The following is a 20,877-nucleotide window of genomic DNA, read 5'->3' as shown; positions in this document are numbered from 1 at the left end:
TTTTTGCGTATGGCAATAGATAGGTGTCCAGATTCATTCTTCTGTGTATGGATATCCAATTTTCCCAGTACCACTTATTGAAGAGACTATCCTTTCCCCAATACATGTTCATGACATCTATGTAAAGTATGAGTCCCTGTAGGTGTGTGAACTTGTTTCTTGGTTTACTATTCTGTTTCATTGGCCTATGTGTCTTTTTATGCTAGTACCATGCTGTTTTGATTACTGTAGTTCTGTAGTATACTTTGAAGTTAGGTAACGTGATTCTCCCGTTTTGTTCTTTTCGCTCAGGATAGCTTTCACTATTCTGGGTCTTTCATGGTTCCATATACATTTCAGGGTAGTTTTTTCAGTTTCTTTGAAGAATATCATTGGTATTTATGAGATCATAGGGATTGCTTTGAATCTGAAGGTTGCTTTGTGTAGCATGGACATTTTAACAATATTGATTATTTTGATCTATGAACATGGAATGTTTTTCCATTTTTGGTGTCCTCTTCCATTTCTCATATCAGTGTTTTATATTTTTCATTGCAGAGTTCTTTTACTTATTTTGTTTATTTTTGAGTCAGAGTCTCATTCTCTCACCTAGGCTGGGGTGCAGTGGTGTGATCTTGGCCCATTGCAACCTGCGCCTCCTGATTTCAGCGATTCTTGTCCCTCAGCCTCTGGAGTAGCTGGGATTACAGGTGTGCACCACCACAGTCCACTAATTTTTGAATTTTTAGTAGAGGCAGGGTTTTGCCATGTTGGCCAGGCTGATCTTGAATTCCTGGCCTCAAGTGATCTGCCTGGCTTGGTCTCCCAAAGTGCTGGGATTACAGGCATGAGCCACTGTGCCCAGCCTCACTTCTTTAATTCAATTAATTCCTGAATATTTTATTTTATTTGTAGCTATTGTAAGTGAAATTACTTTCTTGATTTCTTCATATTGTTCACTGTTGGCATATAGAAGTGCCAATTGATTTTCGTATATTGATTTTGTTACCTGCCACTTTACTGAAATTGTTGATCAGTTCTAATAGTTTTTTGGTGGAGTCTAGGTTTTTTCCCAAATATAATGTCATGTCACCTGCAAACAAGTATAATTTGACTTCTTCCTTTCCAATTCGTATGTGCTTTATTTTTTTTATTTTGTTTGATTACTTTTACTAGGATTTCCAGTATGATGTTGAGTAACAGTAGTGAAAGTGGGCATCCTGGTTGTGTTCAAGATCTTAGAGCAAAGACTTTCAGTTTTTTCCCATTCAGTATGATACTAGTTGTGGGTCTGTGGTATATGGCTTGTATTATGTCGAAGTATGTTCCTACTATACCCAGTTTTTTGAGGGCTTTTTTATCATAAAGGGATGTTGAATAGTATCACATATATTTCCAGCATGAATTTAAATGATTATATGGTTTTTATCCTTCATTGTGTTGATACGATGTATCACATTGATTGATTTCTCTCTGTGTGTGTGTGTGTGTGTGTGTGTGTGTATTTTTTTTTTTTTTTTTTTTTTTTTTTTTTTTTTTTTTTTTTTTTTTTTTTTTTTTTTTTTGGTAGAAATGAGGTCTCCTTATATTGCCTGGGCTTCTCTTGAACTCCTGGGCTCAAGGGATCCTGCCACCTCCGCCTGCTGAAGTGGTGGGCTTACAGGCGTGAGCCACCACATTCAGCTGATTTCCATAAATTGAACCATCCTTGCATCCCTAGGATAAACCCCACTTGGTCATGATGAATGACCTTTTTACTGTGTTGTTCAATTTTTTTGCTAGTATTTTGTTGAGGATTTTTGCATGAATGCTCGTCAGGAATATTGGCCTATAGTTTTCTTTTTTTGTCTCTTTGTCTGGTTTTGGTATCATTGTAATACCAGTCTCAGAAAGAATTTGGAAGTATTCCTTTTCTATTTTTCAGAATAGTTTGAGGAGGATTGGAATTACTACTTCTTGGAATGTTTGGTAAAATTTAACAGTGAAGGTATTGGGTACCTGGCTTTTCATTTTTTCTTTTTCTTTGGAGGGTGGGGTTAGGGCTTTATATGCCATAATATGTTTATTTTATTTTACATTTTCATTTTAGGTTCAGGGGTATATGTGCACATAAATTGGGGTAAATTTACCTGTATGTGTACCCCTGAACCTAAAATGAAAAAATGATGTAGGTAAATTGGGGTCTTTAGGTTTTCTTTGCTTGAGAGACTTTTTATTATGACTTTGATCTCATTACTTGTTATTGGTGTCTTCAGGTTTTGGATTTTTTCCTGGTTCAATCTTGGTAGACTGCATGTGTCTAGGAATTTGTCCATTTCGTCTAGGTTTTCCAATTTATTGGCATATAGTTAGTTGGTCATAGTAGCCTCTAATGGTCATTTAATGTCTATGGTATCAGTTGCAGTATCTCCTTTTCCATCTCTGATTTCGTTTATTTGGGTATTCTCTCTCTTTTCATAATTAGTCTGGCTAAAGGTTTGTCGACTTTATCTTTTCAAAAATCCAAGGGCTTGTTTCATTGGTATTTTCTACGTCTCTTGCTTTTCTACTTAAGATGCATTGTTAAGTCGCTTATTCAAAGTTCTTCTACTTTCTTTGATGTGGGTACTTATAGCTATAAACATCTCTCTGATTACTGCTTTTACCGTATCACATAGGTTTTTGATATGTTGTATTTCCGCTATTATTTGTTTCAAGAAATTTTTAATTTCTTTTTCAATTTCTTCACTAACCCTCTGGTTATTCAGGAGCATATTGTTTATTTTCCATTTGTTCATATAATATCAAAACTTTGTTATTGATTCTAGTTTTATTTCATTGTGGTCAGAGAAGATACTTGATATGATTTCAATTTATTAGAATTTTTAAATACTTTTTTTTTAGCTTAACATATGGTGTCTCTTTGAGAATCATCCATGTGCTGGGGAGAAGAGTATGTATTATGTAGCCACTAAATAAAATATTCTTTAAATATTATTTATTTGGTCTGTAGTGCAGATTAAGTCTGATATTTCTTTGTTGGTTTTCTGTCTGGATTATCTGTCCAACACTGAAAATGTGGTGTTGAAGTCTCCAGTTATTAGCATACTGGGGTCTATCTCTCCGTTTCTAATGTTTCCTTTGTGTATCTGGGTGCTCCAGTGTTGGGTGCATATATATTTAAAATTACTACATCCTGGCCAGGCACAGTGTCTCATGCCTGTAATCCTGGCACTTTGGGAGGCTGAGGTGGGCAGATCACTTTGGGTCAGGAGTTTGACACCAGCCTGGCCAACCATGGTGAAATCCTGTCTCTACTAAAAATAAAAAAAATAGCCGGGTATGGAGGTAGGCGCCTGTAATCCCAGCTACTTGGGAGGCTGAGTCAGGAGAACCCCTTGAACCTGGGAAACAGAGGTTGCAGTGAGCCAAGATCCGGCCACTGCACTCTAGCCTGGGTGACAGAGGGAGACTCAATAAATACATACGTACACACATACATACATACATACATACATACATACATCTGTCTATCCATCCATCCATCCTTCCATCCTCTGGCTGAACTTACCCCTTTATTAGTATATAGTGACCTCCTTTGTCTCTTTTTGTAATTTTTGTCTTGAAATTTATTTTGTCTAAGTATAGTGGCTTTTTTATAGGCTCTTTTTTGGTTTCCATTGGCATGGAATATTTTGTTTTTCATACCTTCAGTTGAGTCTGTGTGTGTTTTTATAGAAGTTTATTTCTTGGAAGGCAGCAGACCAATGGCTGTTGTTTTTACATCCATTTGGCCACTCTGTGTCTTTTGATTGGAGCATTTAGTCCATTCGTATTCAGTGTTATTTGGAGTCTCGATCTGTAGCCCAGGATGGAGTGCAATGGCATGATCTCTGCTCGTTGCAACCTCCACCTCCCAGGCTCAAGCTGTTCTTCTGCCTCAGCCTCCCAAGTAGCTTGGATTATAGGCATGCACCACCATGCCCAGCTAATTTTTGTATTTTTAGTAGAGATGGGTTTTCACTGTGTTGGCCAGGCTGGTCTGAAACTCCTAACCTCAGGTGATCCACCCACCTCAGCCTTCCAAAGTGCTTGGATTATAGGCATGAGCCACCACGCCCAGCACTATTATTACTATTTTGAGACAGAGTCTTGCCCTGTTGCTCAGGCTGGAGTGGTAATTTTTGTATTTTCAATAGAGACAGGGTTTCATCATGTTGGCTGGGCTGGTCTCCAGCTTCTGACCTCAAGTGATCTACCCATGGCCTCCCAAAGTGCTGGGATTACAGGCGTGATCCACTGTGTCTGGCCACCATAATGTTTGTATTACTTTGCTTTGTAATGTAATTTGAAACCAGAAAATGCCTCCAACTTTAATTTTTTTTTTTTTTTTGGGTCAAAATTGTATTCACTATTTGGGGTGTTTTTTGGATCCATACAAATTTCAGGATTGCTTTTTTCTTTTTTTCAAGGAGAATTTCTTTGCAATTTTGATGGGGATTGTGTTGAATCTGTATGTCACTTTGGGTAGTATGTATATTGTAAAAGCATTAGGTTTGCTAATACACAGATGTAGAATATTTGTGTTCAATTTCTTTCATCAGTGTTTTTTAGTTTTCAGTGTACAGATCTTTCATTCCATTGGTTAAATTAATTTGTAAGCATTTTGTTTATCATGCTACTATAAATGGTATTGTTTTCTTGATTTCTTTTTCTGATTATTTTTGTGTAAAGAAATGGAACTGAGTTTTGTATGTTGATTTTGTAGCCTCCAGTGTTACTCAGTATATTTATTCTAACAGTTTTTTAGTGGAGTCCTTAGGGACTTCTATATATAGGATCATGTCCTCTGCAAACAAGGGTGATTTTAATTATTTTTTTCTGATTTGGATGCCTTTTATTTGTTTTTCTTGTCTAATTGCTCTTGTTAGTACTTCCAGTACTGTGTTAAAGAGAAATGATGACAGGTGGGCATCCTTGTTTTGTTCATGATCTTAGAGGAAAAGCTTAGTTTTCCCCCATTGAGTGTGATATGACCTGTGGGATTATATAAATGGGGTTTATTATATTGAGGAAATGTTCTTCTATGACTGCTTGGTTGAGAGGTTTTATCATGAAGGTATTTTGAACCTTGCCAAATGCTTTTTCTGCATCTATTGAGGTGATTATGTGGTTTTCATCTTTCATTTTGTTAATGTGATGTATCACGTTGGTTATTTTGCATATGTTAGAACAACCTTCCATCTCAGGAATAAATCCCAGTTGGTCATGGTGTATAAACTTTTTGATGTGTTGTTGAATTAGGTTAGTTAGTATTTTATTGAGGGTTTTAATATCTATGTTCATCAGTGATGTTGGCCTACGGTTTATTTTCTTACAGCATCTTTGTCTGCCTTTGGTATCAGGGTAATGTTTACCTCACAAAAAGTTCAGAAGTGTTTCCTGTAATTCTGTTTTTGGAAGACTTTTTTGGAAGAATTGGTATTCATTGTTTTTGAATGTTTGTTAGAATTGAATTTTGAAGCTATCTGGTTCTGGGCTCTTCTTTCTTGGGAGGTTTTTTAAATTACTACTTGTTTCTTTTTCTTAATTCATTTATTTTTATTTTTCTTGAGACAGAGTATCACTCTGTTGCTCAGGCTGGAGTGCAATGGCATGATCTCAGCTCACTGCAACCTTTGCCTCCCAGGTTCAAGCAGTTCTCCTGCCTCAGCCTCCCAAGTAGCTGGGATTACAGGTGCCCACCACCATGCTTGGCTAAATTTTTGTATTTTTAGTAGAGACGGGGTTTCATCATGTTGGCCAGGCTGTTCTTGAACTTTTGACCTCAGATGATCATCTGCCCCGGCCTCCCAAAGTGCTGGGATTATAGGTGTGAGCCATGTGAGTTTTATTTGTATAAATTTATGGGGTGTATGTGTAATTTCCTTACATGGATATATTATGCAGAGGTGAAATGAGGGCTTTTAGTGTATCTGCAGAATAATGTACATTCTACCCATTAAGTAGTTTTCATTCACTCTTCTCCTTCCTTCCTGCCTCCTGCCCCCGCCCCCCCCGACCCTTGCAAGTCTCCATTGTCTATCATTCCACACACTACATCCATTTGTTCACATTATTTAGCCCCACTTATAGGGGAGAACATGACAATATTTATCTTTCTGTGTCTGAATTCTTTCACTTAAGATAATCGCCTCCAGTTCCATCCATGTTACTGCAGAAGACATGCTTTCATTCTTTTTTATGGCCAAATAGTATTCCACTGTATATAGATAACATATTTTCTTTATTCATATTTTGATGTACACTTACGTTGATTCCATAGGTTTGCTGTTGTGAATAGTGTTGCAATAAACATAAGTGCAGGTCTCTTTTTAGAAAACTTTTTTGATAATAGTGATTTCTTTTCCTTTTGGTAGTTACTTAGTAGTGGGAGTGCTGGATCAAATGTTAGTACTATTTTTAGTTCTTTGAGTAATTGCTATACTGTTTTTTGTACTAATTTACATTTTCATCAATAGTGTAAACATATTCCCTTTTCTCTACATCTTTGCCAACATTTGTTATTTTTTGACTTTTTACGAATAATCATTCTAAGTGGGGAAGATATGTCACTGTGATTTTCATTGGCATTTTCCTGGTGTTTAGTGATGTTGAGAATTTTTTCTTTTCCTTTTTTTTTTATTGCATTTTAGGTTTTGGGGTACATTTGAAGAACATGCAGGATAGTTGCATAGGTACACATATGGCAGTGTGATTTGCTGCCTTCCTCCCCTTCACCTATATTTGGCATTTCTCCCCATGGTATCTCTCCCCAACTCCCCACCCCCCACTGTCCCTCCCCTTTTTCCCCCCAACAGACCCCAGTGTGTAGTGCTCCCCTCCCTGTGTCCGTGTGTTCTCATTGTTCAACACCCACCTATGAGTGAGAACATGTGGTGTTTGATTTTCTGCTCTTGTGTCAGTTTGCTGAGAATGATGGTTTCCAGGTTCATCCATGTCCCTAAAAAGGACACGAACTCATCGTTTTTGATGGTTGCATAATATTCCATGGTGTATATGTGCCACATTTTCCCTGTCCAGTCTATCATCAATGGGCGTTTGGGTTGGTTCCAGGTCTTTGCTATTGTAAACAGTGCCACAATGAACATTCGTGTGCATGTGTCCTTATAGTAGAACGATTTATAATCCTTTGGATATATACCCAGTAATGGGATTGCTGGGTCAAATGGAATTCCTATTTCTAGGTCTTTGAGGAATCGCCACACTGTCTTCCACAATGGTTGAACTAATTTACACTCCCACCAACAGTGTAAAAGTGTTCCTATTTCTCCACGTCCTCTCCAGCATCTGCTGTCTCTATCTAGATTTTTTAATGATTGCCATTTGAACTGGCGTGAGATGGTATCTCAGTGTAGTTTTGATTTGCGTTTCTCTAATGACCAGTGATGATGAGCATTTTTTCATATGTTTGTTGGCCTCATGTATGTCTTTTTTGTAAAGTGTATGTTCATATCCTTTGCCCACTTTTGAATGGGCTTGTTAGTTTTTTTCTTGTAAATCTGTTTTAGTTCTTTGTAAATTCTGGATATGAGCCCTTTGTCAGATGGGTAGACTGCAAAAATTTTTTCCCATTCTTTGGTGGCTGGTTCACTCTAATGACTGTTTCTTTTGCTGTGCAGAAGCTGTGGAGTTTGATTAGGTCCCATTTGTCTATTTTGGCTTTTGTTGCCAATGCTTTTGGTGTTTTGGTCATGAAGTCCTTGCCTACGCCTATGTCCTGAGTGGTTTTGCCTAGATTTTCTTCTAGGGTTTTTATGGTGTTAGGTGTTATAAGTCTTTAATCCATCTGGAGTTAATTTTAGTGTAAGGTGTCAGGAAGGAATCCAGTTTCTGCTTTCACCACATGGCTAGCCAGTTTTCCTAACACCATTTATTAAACAGGGACTCCTTTCCCCATTGCTTGTTTTTGTCTGGTTTGTCAAAGTTCGGATGGTTGTAGATATGTTGTGTTGCCTCTGAGACCTCTGTTCTGTTCCATTGGTCTATATCTGTGTTTTGCTTGTTGGCCATTTGTTATATCCTCTTTTGAAAAATGTCTATGTCTTTTGCACACTTTTTAATGGAATTATTTTTGTTTTGTTTTGTTGTTGTTGTTTGGGTTTCTTGTAAATTCTAGATACCAGTCCCCCGTTGGATGTATAGTTTGGAAACATTTCCTCCCATTCTGCAGTTGTCTGTTCACTCTGTTAATTGTTTTTTTTTTTTGCTGTACAGAAGCTTTTTATTTAAGTCCCATTTGTCTATTTTTGTTTTTGTTGCTTTGCATTTGGGGTCTTAGTGATGAATTATTTGCCTAGACCAGTGTCCAGAATGATTTTCTTTAGGTTTACTTCTAGTATTTTTATTGTTTCAGGTCTTACATGTAAGTCTTTAATCTGTCTTGAGTTGATGTTTGTATGTGGTGAGAGATAATGGTCCAGTTTCATTCTTCTGCATATGGGAATCCAGTTTTCTTAGAACCATTCATTGAAAAGAGTATCCTTTCCCCAGTATATGTTTTGTTGCCTTTGTTAAAGGTCAGTTGACTGTAAGTATGTGTCTCTATTTCTGGGTTCTTTATTCTGTTCCATTGATCTTTGTGTCTATTTTTATACCAGTACCATGCTGTTTTGTTTACTGTAGCCTTGTAAGGTAATTTGAAGTTAAGTATTGTGATACCTTCAGCTTCGTTCAGGAATTAATATTATTGGCCAGGCATGGTGGCTCATGCCTGTAACCCCAGTACTTTGGGAGGCTGAGGCTGTTGTATCACTTGAGGGCAGGAGCTTGAGATGAGCCTGGCCAGCGTGGTGAAACCCAGTCTCTACTAAAAATCCAAAAAAAAAAAAAAAAATTATCCCGGCATGGTGGCAGGTGCCTGTAATCCCAGCTACTCGGGAGGCTGAAGCAGGGTAATTGCTTGAACCTGGGAGGCAGAGGTTGTGGTGAGCTGAGATCACATCACTGTACTCCAGCCTGGGCAACAAAAGCGAAACTCTGTCTAGTGTCAAAAAAATGAAAGAATTAGTATTATTAAAATGACCATACTGCCCAAAGGAATCTACAGGTTCAATCCTATCTCTATCAAAATACCGGTGTCTTTTTTTATAGAATTAGAAAAATGATCCCGAAGTTCTTATGGAACCAAATAAGAGCCCAAGTAGCCTCAGTCTTTTTATTTGTAATTGTTCTGTTGAGGCCATTCCTTTTTTATTCAGTTCTGATATATTGTATGTTTGTAGGAATTTATTTCCTATAGATTATTATTCTTGGTGTATAATTTTTCATACTAGCGCTTTATGATCCTTTTTTATTTCTGAGGCATTGGTTGTAATGTCTTCATGTCTATTTTGTTTGAGTCCTCTTTCTTTTTTCTTAATAGGCTAAGGTTTTTTTTTTTTTTTTTTTTTTTTTTTTTTATTTACTAATGTTTTGATCCTTATTTCCTTTCTTTTGCAAGCTTTGGGTTTAACTTACTCTTTTTCTACCTCCTAGAGGTATAAAGGTAGGTTCCTTATTTGAGATCTTCTTTTTTGATATTAGCATTTATCATTAGAACTTTCCTCTAATTAATATTTTCCTTAACCACATTCAAATGAAATTAGAAACCACTAGCTGAAGGAAAGTTAAAAAATTTATAAATAGATGTAAATTAAACAACACACACCTATATAACGGATCAAAGAAGAAATCAAAAGGGAAATTAAAAAATGCTTAGAGGTTAATGAAAACAAAAACATGGTACCAGAATATGGGATATAACTTAAGTAGTACTTAGAGGGAAATGTATGGTGATAAATGCCTGTATTAAAAAAGAAGAAAGATCTCAAATTTATAATCTAACCTTCTACTTAAGGAGAGTAAAATAAGAGCAATTAAACCCAAAACAAGCAGAAGGAAGGAAATAATAAAGAAACATGAAGAATAGAAAAACAGTGGGGAAAATCATTGAAACCAAAAGTAGGTTCTTTGAAAAGATTAACATAATTGGCAAACCTTCCTTCACTTACAAATTAATGAAGAAAAAGCCACAGCTAAAATAAGGGCCGAATACAGTGGGTCATGCCTATAATCCCAGCCTTTTGGGAGGCCGAGGCAGAATGATCCTTTAAAGCTAGGAGTTTGAGAGCAACCTGGTCAACAAAGCGAGACCCTGTCTCTACAAAAAAAACAATAAAAAAAAAAGAGTTAACCAAACCTGGTGGCATGTGCCTTTAATACCAGCTTTTTGGGAGTCTGAGACAGGCAGATGGCTTGAACCCACAGGAGTTGGAGGTTGTAGTAAGCTGTGATTGTGCCACTGCACTCCAGCCTGGGTGACAGTGTCAGACTCTCTGTCTTTAAAAAATTAAAACAAAACCAGAAAGAAAAATGACCTAAAGTAAGGAATGAAAGAATATCACTACTGACCTTACAGAAATAAAATTATAAGTGAATATTGTGAACAGCTGTGTATGCCGAGAAATTAGATACCTCACTTTCATAGCACTGATTTCTGTTACACAATAGAAATACTTCTATCAGGCAAAATAATATGCAGCAGGTTTTTAGGCATTATTAGTGTTTCATATCACTACTAAATTTTCTCTCAATCACTCATGGAGGCAAAACTTGCTAATTATTGGTAATTATTTAAACAACTTACATTGCTTAAAACTGGGTAGGAAAATATGTTATTGCTTAAATGCTGTTTTTTTTGTATTAATCAGTTTTCTTTTGCATTTTACCTTGATAATTTTATTAATGAAACGTGCATTCATTTTATTTTTTATAGGACAATGATAATTCTGTTGAAATTCTGGATAGAGCAAAGCTAATATTTACATTTTGTACATCAAAAACATAATTAATTTTTAGAAGATCTTTTTTTTTTTTTTGGAGACGGAGTTTCACTCATGTTGCCCAGGCTGGAGTGCAGTGGTGCGATCTCGGTTCACCACAACCTGCACCTCCTGGGTCAAGTGATTCTCCTGCCTCCCAAGTAGCTGGGATTACAGGCATGCACCATCACGCCCAAGTAATTTTGTATTTTTAGTAGAGATGTGGTTTCTCCACCTTGGTCAGACTGGTCTCGAACTCCCAACCTTAGGTCAACCTTGGCCTCCCAAAGTGCTGGGATTACTGGCATGAGCCACTGCACCCAGCTTTTTTAAGAGACATGGTTTTACTCTGTCACCCAGGCTGGAGTGCTGTGGTGCAATCATAGCTCATTGTGACCTCAAAATCCTGGACTCAAATGATTCTCCCAATTCAGCCTCCCAAGTATCTAGGATATCTAGGGTACTTGGATAGGTGTGTGCCGTCATACCTGACTAATGTTTTTAGTTTTTTTTTTTCTTGGTAGAGATGGAGCCTCACTATGTTGTCCAGGCCTGTCTTGAACTCCTGGCCTCAAGTGATCCTCCTGCCTTGGCCTCCCAAAGTGCTGTGATTACAGGTGTGAGCTACTGTCACTGGCCTGGAAGTAATTTTTTTGAGTGAGCATAGTTGGAGAGAATTGGTACAGAACTATCTGCTTGGAGTGAAGTTTATTTATAACAGTAGTTTGTAATCTAGGGTTCATGGGTAGAATTTAGGGGATGATATGTACTTGAATAAGAAAAAAATTATATATTAGTTTTCCCTAAACTCTAGCTAAAGCAGCAGGATTTTTCCCAGTGATTAATAGAGGCAACAATCTATAGTAGTATTAGTGATAACCATGACTTTGTTACCGATAGAAATCAGAAATAGTTTTATATGTCGTTCCTGTTACCTCAAAATCATTTATGTTTATCAGTGCTTCAGAATTTTAAGTATTTATTAAACCTGTGCATATTTTGTTAATGCATTAACTTTAAAAAGCATATATTTCTATAGTATAAATTTGTTCTTTAATATTTTGATAATTTCTATATGATGGGTTTCTTTTGTAATCCTGTTTGTTTTGTGTTTCAAAAATGATATGCTAAGAAAGAGGGTTTATAAACTTCTCTACACTGCCAAAGGGAGTTTATGTCACAAGTAAGATTGAAACTCCTAATCTAAAAACTTGGTTGATAGATAATTTTTGTGTCTTTAACCACATTTCTTTTGATCAGGTGTGGGTAATAACAGTGAAGGTGGAAGAGGAAAGGCAGGTGCAAAGCTTTTCCAGGATTTTCAGATGTTAAGTAGAATATGGACTCATCCTTGGTGTTTGCAGCTAGACTACATTAGCAAAGAAAATAAGGTGAGTTAGGTAACTTAATTTAAAAGCATCTGTTGGAAGCAGAATAAACTTAGAAGAAAAAGTGACATACAGACTTACTGTATATTCAAATTTTCAATTGCTTTGTTCTATTTTATGTCTTATTTCTAACTTCTATATGTCTTGCATGTATTATGGTTATAGAAGGAGTGTTAAATGTTGTTTTATTAAGCCCATTTTAAAAAACTTTTTATTTTGAAATAATTTTATACTTATAGAAAAGTTGCAAAAATACTTCTGAGAATTCCCCTATACCTTTGACCCAGTTTCTTCTAATATCAACATGTTGCATAACTATAATAAAGTTATCAAAACTAAGAAACTAACTTTGGTAGAATACTGTTAAATAAATGGCAGACTTTACTTTTACTTAGCTAACTCTTTTTTCTTTTCCATGATCCAATCTACGACCTTTCATTGCATTTAGTAATCATATCTGTCCTGTCTTCGTCTCCTCTAATCTATGATAGTTCCTAAGTCCCTCCTTAGCTTATACCAATTTACTTATTCTTAAATGAACATCATTATTTTCCAATATAAGTTAAAATATACTATTAAAATAGTGGTTATTTTTTTTCCCTAGGGTTATTTTGATGAAGACAGTATGGATGAATTTATAGCCTCAGATTCTGATGAAACCTCCATGAGTTTGAGCTCCGATGATTATACAAAGTAAATTGAACACTTTTTTGTGTCCTGTATTGACAAAGTTAAAACCCCTACTTGCTGGTTGTCCTCTTATTGGCATTTATATCTTTCCTGTGTTTATCTAACAATCTGAATTTGTTACTTTTTTTAGGAAGAAGAAAACAAAGGGGAAAAAGGGGAAAAAAGATAGTAGCTCAAGTGGAAGTGGCAGTGACAATGATGTTGAAGTGATTAAGGTCTGGAATTCAAGATCTCGGGGAGGTGGTGAAGGAAATGTGGATGAAACAGGAAACAATCCTTCTGTTTCTTTAAAGCTGGAAGAAAGTGAGTCTAATGAATGTTACCTTTATCATGGAACAGTGATTTGGAAAATGTCATGTCATTAGTGCTTTTTTCAGTCACTTATCCTGACTTTACTCAAAGGAATTTCTTTCCTTAATTGATGAGTCTAATCAAATACTCAGAAGTACAGTAAATATCTGATGAATCTTTAATTATAAGCAAGCCACTGTGAATTCTCTGGTATTTGGGAGGAAAGGTAAAAAGAAAAACCAATGTTTATTTACTCGAATATACCTAAACCCTATTATTTTCACTACATATGTTAGCTAACTGAATTCTTGAGCAGCCTTGCTTTGTAGTTGATAGTTTAAAAAATGAGTGGGAGAGCTGGAATTCAGACCTAGATATGTCTAATCTCAAAGCCATCATAATAGTTTCACTTAACTATATGGGAATAAATAGAAATATTTCAGATAATTGTGATTGTAGTTAACTTTTAGTCAGTATTATACAGTAAAACGTTTTAATACTTTTGTGATTCTTCATAATCTGTAATTATTTACTTTAGGTTTGCTCTGTATTATGTACAGTTGGTGTCACCTCTTTTGTTTTCTTTCTGTCTCTCTTGTGCATGAAAGTGAAGTCTTAGATTGAACTCTGCAGTGGTTTAAGTTGTCTTTGCCCTGTATATATGTTGAAGGATTAGTGTCGAGACACCGTGTCCTCCTAGTGCAGCCTGTATGTTTAGGAGTTTAAAAGCTGTGACCAAATATCTGCCTATTTGAAATAGCAGGTAATATGAAGAGAGAACAAGGTAATGGCTCTAAATATTTGGCATTTAGGAGTTGTGGAGCAAAGCAGTTAACTGTCTGTGAAGAGAAAAGAGTTGTTGCGGCCAACTAGGTTAGTGATCAAATAAACTTGGCTGGTCTCAGGTCTACAACGAACTATTTGGTGATTAATTATTTTAGTTTTATTTTTATAACTTCAACTTTTATATTCGGGGATACATTAGCCAGTTGGTTAACATGAGTATATTGAATGATGCTCCGCTTTGGGGTATGATTGATCCCATTCCCCAGGTACTGAACATAATACTCAATAGTTAGTTTTTCAGTCTTTGCCCCTTTTCTCTCTCCCCACTCTAGTAGTCATCCATTTCTGTCGTTCTCATCTTTATATGCACCTGTACCCAGTGTTTGGCTTACTTATATGTAAGAACATGGAGTATTTGGTTTTCTGTTTCTGTGTTAATTTGCTCAGTATATAATGGCCTCCAGCTGTATCCATGTTGCTGCAAAGGACATGATTTTGTTCTTTTTGTGGCTGTGTATATTCCATGGTTTCTATGTGCCACATTTTCTTTATCCAGTCCACTGTGGGTGGGCACCTGGGTTGACTCCATGTTTTTGCTGTTGTGAATAGTGCTGTAATAAATATATGAGTGTATGTGTCTTTTTGGTAGATTTATTTTCCTTTTGTTTTATACTTATAATGAGATTGCCGGGTCAAATTGCAGTTCTGCTTTAAGTTCTTTGAGAAATTTCTAAACTGCCTTCTATAGATGGTGAGCTAATTTACAACTCCACCAACATAAATGTTCCCTTTTCTCTGCAGCTTCTCCAGCATCTGCTGTTTTTTGACTTTTTTATAATAGCCATTCTGACTGGTGTGAGCTGGTATCTCATTTTGGTTTGGATTTGCATTTCTCCTGTGATTAGTGACGATAAGCATTTTTTCATGTTTGTTGGCTGCTTGTATGTTCTCTTTTGAGAAGTAGCTGTTCATGTCTTTTGCCCACTTTTTAATGGGGTTATTTGTTTTTTTTTTTTGCTATTGAATTAAGTTCCTTATAGTTTCTGGACATTAGACCACTGTTGGATACATAGTTTGTGAGTATTTTCTCTCATTCTGTAGGTTATCTGTTTATTCTGTTGATAGTTTTTTTTTTTTCTTTTTTGCTGTGCCGAAGCTCTTTAGTTTAATTAAGTCCCAGTTGTCAATTTCTGTTTCTGTTGCAATTGTTTCTGAGAAATTAGTTATAAATTCTTTCTAATTTGGTAATTTCTTTATGAACATTTCTCTCTTCAGTACCTCCATGGAATAGACAGATGGCAGTCTAACCACAGATTCTGGCTTCCCTTAGGAAATCGGGGGATAGTGAAAATTAAACTACAAAATTTCTCTTCTCATTCTTTTCTTCTGTTCATCTTCCAGAGAGATATATATATATAAAGAATATTTTTATCAGAATAATAAATTATTGTAGTGTTATTTAAGGCAATGACAAGCTCCTGTATATCCTTCCCTGCTGCCGCAATTTGCCTTTTCCACATAAATTCCTCAGTCTCTTATTTCATGATTAAAAATATGTAAAGTTTACATGTTCCTGGAAATTATTTTCTTAGAATATTCTTGTTGAATTTTTTCTCATAACTTATAGCTAAAAGGGGAAGAGGAGCAGACCAGTCAGTGTGCATCATCCTGTGCTATAAATGGGTTACATAAAAATATACTGAGAATTTTTTTTAAGTGTGCTGAGATATTGATTCTTTTATCACATGGAAGTACAGTTAGAATCTGAAGCAGCTGGGTTGCCTCCATAAATGAGTAGTCTCTTCTGTTTTTCCTGGTTTACTATATGAGCATTACCATTTTTTATGTATGCCATAATTGAATGGTTTGGAAAGCACTGGGGGCAGAATGTAGGAGGCTACACGTCATGAGCCAGAAACAACACAGGGAAGGCCATCGGTTCCAAAAGACAAATTTTGACCACTTGTCTAGGATTTTTATTTCATTTTAGTTGTGTGCAGTCAAATATAAATCATTTGTATATGGTTTTTTAAAATATATTTTTGCAGCTTACATACATGTATAGCATTTTAGAAGCATTCTCCAGAACCAATAGATAATAAAAATTTGTTTTTTTCTTTGCATCATAATTAACTCCATATAAAACTGAGTATATCATAATGTATGGACATATATAGCTGGTACTATATAACCTTAAGAAAATCACTTTCTTACAGCAAATAGAAGAAAATCTGATTAGGAAGTATTAAGGGGCTAGTCTGCCTCCTTAGCGCAGTAGGCAGCACATTGGTCTCATAATCTGAAGGAAGTATTAAGGAGCTAAAAATGTTACACCTGAAATTCGAATGGATATTAAATAATTAGATAGCTATAATTGAGCTACAATATGATTGTTGCCACATATTTTATTTTCACATCACAGAGTTACTGTTTGCTTTAATCCTTATGTAGTAGCTTTCTCATTTTTCTGAGAAGCAGCATCTTGAATGAATCATGTAAGTTTAGCTTGCATCATCCCCATTTCTGTGTTTTAAATGTTTTATTAGGAGGCAAGTTTGTGATCACTAAATGACTGTAAATTACTTCAGTGCTAGATTTATTATTACTTAAGTATTTTTAGAGTAAGCTTCATCTGTAAGCATTTGCATTTTAAAATGTGTGTAATTAATTGTATAGATATAAACTTTTGTGACAGAATCCTTGTATATGATATAGAGCCATAATATTAGTACTAATATACCATATTTATTCACTCAACAGATATTTATAAAGTGCTTACTATATGCCCAGACATAAGGAGGGAACTGATAAGCCTAAATGGTAAATTGAAGAAGGTATGCTATGGAAATCCTAGGGAGATGCTAGTCTTGAGACTAGCAGCTTTAATTTTCATTTATCCAGGGACAGGATTCGAGACTTCAAGTCCTCTATAAGTTGGAGAGTTCTCTGACCCCTTTTCAAAGCTGAATCCCTTTAAAGTTTACAACCCCATGGACAATCCAGGGAGATGACAAGGAAGCTTATCTATTTCAGCCAGGGCTCTTGGTTGGGAATAATAGTTTTATTGAATTTATGATCATGGCCTTTACCTCACATACTTTATGGTTTGAATTTATATTACTTATATAGCCTAAAAGATCCTAAGCTGAAATATTAACTTCATAAGTAATTCTGAGTTGGTGATTACCTGGAGCACCTGATAGAAACAAATGTAGAATTACTCCGGAGATATATGACCTTAACCAAGGCTACCCAGGAATTTCACAGATTATAGCTACACCTAAGGAAATAACATCAAGAAAAGCTAACAACAGAAAGTATTAGTAGTCAACCTGAGGAAAGTTAGCATAATTACATTCTCAGGAACTTCTGATAATAGAAGTATTTGATAAAGACTATAAGTATGTCTAAAATGATATTTTTAAAATTTCTAATCATAACTTTATGCCAGAAAATTTAAAACTTAAAATACACACAGTATTTAAGAAAAATATACTCAACAATGAGTATTCATTGCATTTATTTCATAGTAGCCAAAAATAAGAAACACTCTAGATGTCTATGAGGAGAACTAATAAATGATAGTGTATTCATGCAGTGGAATACTACATGACAGTTAGATTGATTGAACGGGAGCTCCGTGACAAGCATGAGCAAGTCTCACTTTGAGTGAAAAAGTAATTTGTAGGATTTTACAAACAGTATAGCCATTTGTACAGTTTAGTGATACACATGTAGTTAAAAACATAAAAACATGCATAAAAATGGTAAATATATAATTTAGGGGTTTAGTTACTTATTGGAAAAGAAGGAAGGAAAGAGAATGTGATCATATAGGATCATGTTAGGCTTCAGCTGCATCCGAAGTTTTAACAGTGTTAAAATTTAATGAAGATGGAATGTGGAAGCACATTTGTTTCTTTTATATAGTTTTCTGGGTATTTATTTAAATTTTTGTAACAAAAATATATTTTAAAATACTTTGCATTAAAAAGCAATTGAGAAAGTGTATAAACATGCTGTAAGCCTGCATATTTCTTATTTTGAATCAAACTATGTTTAAATCTTTTATTAGATTGTTTTGTGCTACTTTCTCCTTCCACCTTTCATAGTCAAAGTTTGTGGGAAAAATATATAAGAACAAAATCATTTGATATGATATGCTGATTCTGGGGTTAATTCTTGTTGGCAGTTTCCAGATCCTAGTAGCACAGTGAAATGTTTTCTACCCCCAAGGTCTTTTCTCTCTTGATAACTTTGCCTTTCCATCTCTGTTGATTGCTGTCTCATGGAGTATGTTTGGGAGTGGTTTTAAGCTCTTGGGGCCTGGTGGGAGGGGGGTGGTTTCCCATCTCTTTGGGTCTCTCTTCTGAGCTCCACTCCTGCTCTGAGGGTTTGTCTCTTAAACTTGCAGTCTCTCAGAGTCAATCTCTTGCTTGTTCTCTTATTTGGTATCTCCTTCCTCTCCCTTTCTCTATCTACAACTCACTCTGGGATAGTCTCTGTCTGTGCTGCATGTGTGTGTGTGCCTGCCTGCCTCTTTTTCTCTCCCCTCTCCCAAGTCCCCATCAATTTCGCCCTTATTCTCCCCATGGATAGGTCTTTTTCTGTCTCTCTTGCTCTCTTTCTGTTTCTTTTCTAATTTACCTACTTACTTATGTTCCATTTGTCTTATTTAGGTAAAGCTGCTTCCTCTTCTAATCCAAGCAGCCCAGCTCCAGACTGGTACAAAGATTTTGTTACAGATGCTGATGCTGAGGTTTTAGAGCATTCTGGAAAAATGGTACTTCTCTTTGAAATTCTTCGAATGGCAGAGGAAATTGGAGATAAAGTGTAAGTGCTTTACTATATTTATTATATAAATGAACCTTTTGATAACCTTTTTATTGCTTAAACAAGGTATTTGAACAAATCTGTTATTTTTCCTTCCTGCCTAAAGATGTGATTTATTAGGTTATTGTAGTGCTAGGCCAATACAAGCAACTGTCTTCCTTGTAAGCCACTAGTTCTGATTGCATATTCAGGTTATTTCTTCAGTGATAATTTCTGCTTCTAGCTATTGCACCTGGAACTTATTTATTTGGGTAGAGCTTTTAGTTGATATTTGTATTTCTCCATCTTCAAAATCATTTTTCGGCTTACGTTATGTGGCTTCTATTCTTGCTTTCCTGAGATTTCCCCCTGTAAAGTCACTAGTGACCTTCTAATCCTCAAATCTAGTGGACATCTCTCAGACTTTATTTTATTTCACCTGCTTGATTATTCTTTCTTTCTTTTTTCTTTTAATTTCTTCATGAGACAGGCTCTTGCCCTGTTGCCCAGGCAGGAGTATGGTGGCACAATCACGGCTTACTGCAGTCTTGACCTCCGGGCTCAGGTGATCCTCCCACCTCAGCCTCTCCAGTAGCTAGGAATACAGGTGCATACCACCATGCCCAGCTAGTTTTTGTATTTTTAGCAGAGACAGGGTTTCACCATGTTGCCCAGGCTAGTCTCGAACTCTTGAGCTCAAGCAGCCTGCCTGCCTCAGCCTCCCAAAGTGCTAGGATTACTTTTACCATTGAATGCCTGGGCCCTACAGTTAAACATACTATGTAGCTCTCTATCTAGACTCTCTTCTGTTCTATTGATCTGTGCCTGCCCCTTTACCAGTACTGCACTGTCTTGGTTACTGTACCTTTGTAAGTATTGAAATCATGAAGAGTCAGGCTTCCAACTTTGTTTTCTTTTTCAGAATTGTCTTCCCTCCTCTGGTGTGGCATTCTCATATACATTTTACAATCACCTTGTAATTTCTACAAAAAAAATCCTGCTGGGATTTTTATTACAATCGTGTTAAAATTGTAGATTGATTTAGAAAGAAGTGATATCTTTACTAAGAATCTTCTAATCCATGAACACTAATCTGTTTTTTTTAGCCTTGTTTTCAGCCAGTCTCTCATATCTCTGGACTTGATTGAAGATTTTCTTGAATTAGCTAGTAGGGAGAAGACAGAAGATAAAGATAAACCCCTTATTTATAAAGGTGAGCTACAAATATTTCTATATTGTAATTTTTAAAATACTTATTTAAACATATACAAACATTTTAACAAAAGAAACAAAACTACCTGGAGTCTCACATCCCTAACATATCAACATTTTTTTGCAATGTCTCTTTGTCCTTATCCATATATATGTATAGTCTTTTTTCAGAATAAAACTGTGTTGTATATATTTTGAGGTTTACAACATGGTGTTATGGGATACATATAGATAGTAAAATGGTTACTGTAGTGAAGCAGATGAACATACCTATCATCTCACATAGTTTTTTTGATGACAAGAGCAGCTAATATCTACTTACTTAAGAAAAATCCCTGTTACAGTAGTCTGTTGTTGCAATTGTAGGATAAATTAAAATTTTTTGGTTTCTAAAGCAGTTTTATTGAGAGAGAATTCACATCCTGTACAATTCACCCATTTAAAGTGTAGAATTCAGTAGTTTCAATATATTCACAGAGATGTACAAACATCACTATAGTCTGTTTTTGAACATTTTTATCACTACCAAATAAAACTCTGTACCCTTTAACTATTCCCCTACCCAGCCCAAAACTCTGTCACACAAGCAACCGCTAATCTACTTTATATTTCTAATAGATTGATATATTCTGGACCAATCATATAAATGGAAACATGTAATATGTGGTCTTGATAGTAGGGTTGTTCTCATCATTCAGCCATTGTGAATAGTGCTGCTGTGTACATTTGTTATACAAGCTTTCATTTATTTAAACAAACAGCACCACCAAACTGTTTCCTACACTGCCTGTACTATTTTAGTCCTACTAGCAATGTACAAGCATTTCAGTTTCTTCACATTCTTATCAACACTTGTTGTTCATTTTTTTTTTTTTTTT

The 20,877-nt window shown here is 35.7% G+C and overlaps 1 protein-coding gene across 13 annotated transcripts in view; it reads left to right on the top strand.

Moving 5' to 3' along the window:
- LOC108297236 (transcriptional regulator ATRX) overlaps positions 1 to 20,877 on the top strand; it is a 224,578-nt gene that overhangs the window by 161,887 nt on the left and 41,814 nt on the right. For all 13 annotated transcript variants that reach the window (XM_017519955.2, XM_017519956.2, XM_017519954.2 and 10 more), the window contains 5 exons: positions 12,081 to 12,211; positions 12,813 to 12,901; positions 13,029 to 13,201; positions 18,655 to 18,808; positions 19,894 to 20,000. In XM_017519955.2, the coding sequence (XP_017375444.1) occupies positions 12,081 to 12,211; positions 12,813 to 12,901; positions 13,029 to 13,201; positions 18,655 to 18,808; positions 19,894 to 20,000 (654 nt within the window). The remainder of the gene's footprint in view (positions 1 to 12,080; positions 12,212 to 12,812; positions 12,902 to 13,028; positions 13,202 to 18,654; positions 18,809 to 19,893; positions 20,001 to 20,877) is intronic.

The sequence above is a fragment of the Cebus imitator genome, unplaced genomic scaffold (genome assembly GCF_001604975.1).
Source record: "Cebus imitator isolate Cc_AM_T3 unplaced genomic scaffold, Cebus_imitator-1.0 Scaffold783, whole genome shotgun sequence".
Taxonomy (NCBI): Eukaryota; Metazoa; Chordata; class Mammalia; order Primates; family Cebidae; genus Cebus; species Cebus imitator.
The sequence above is the reverse complement of the archived record's forward strand: the minus strand, read 5'-3'. Positions and strand labels throughout refer to the sequence as shown.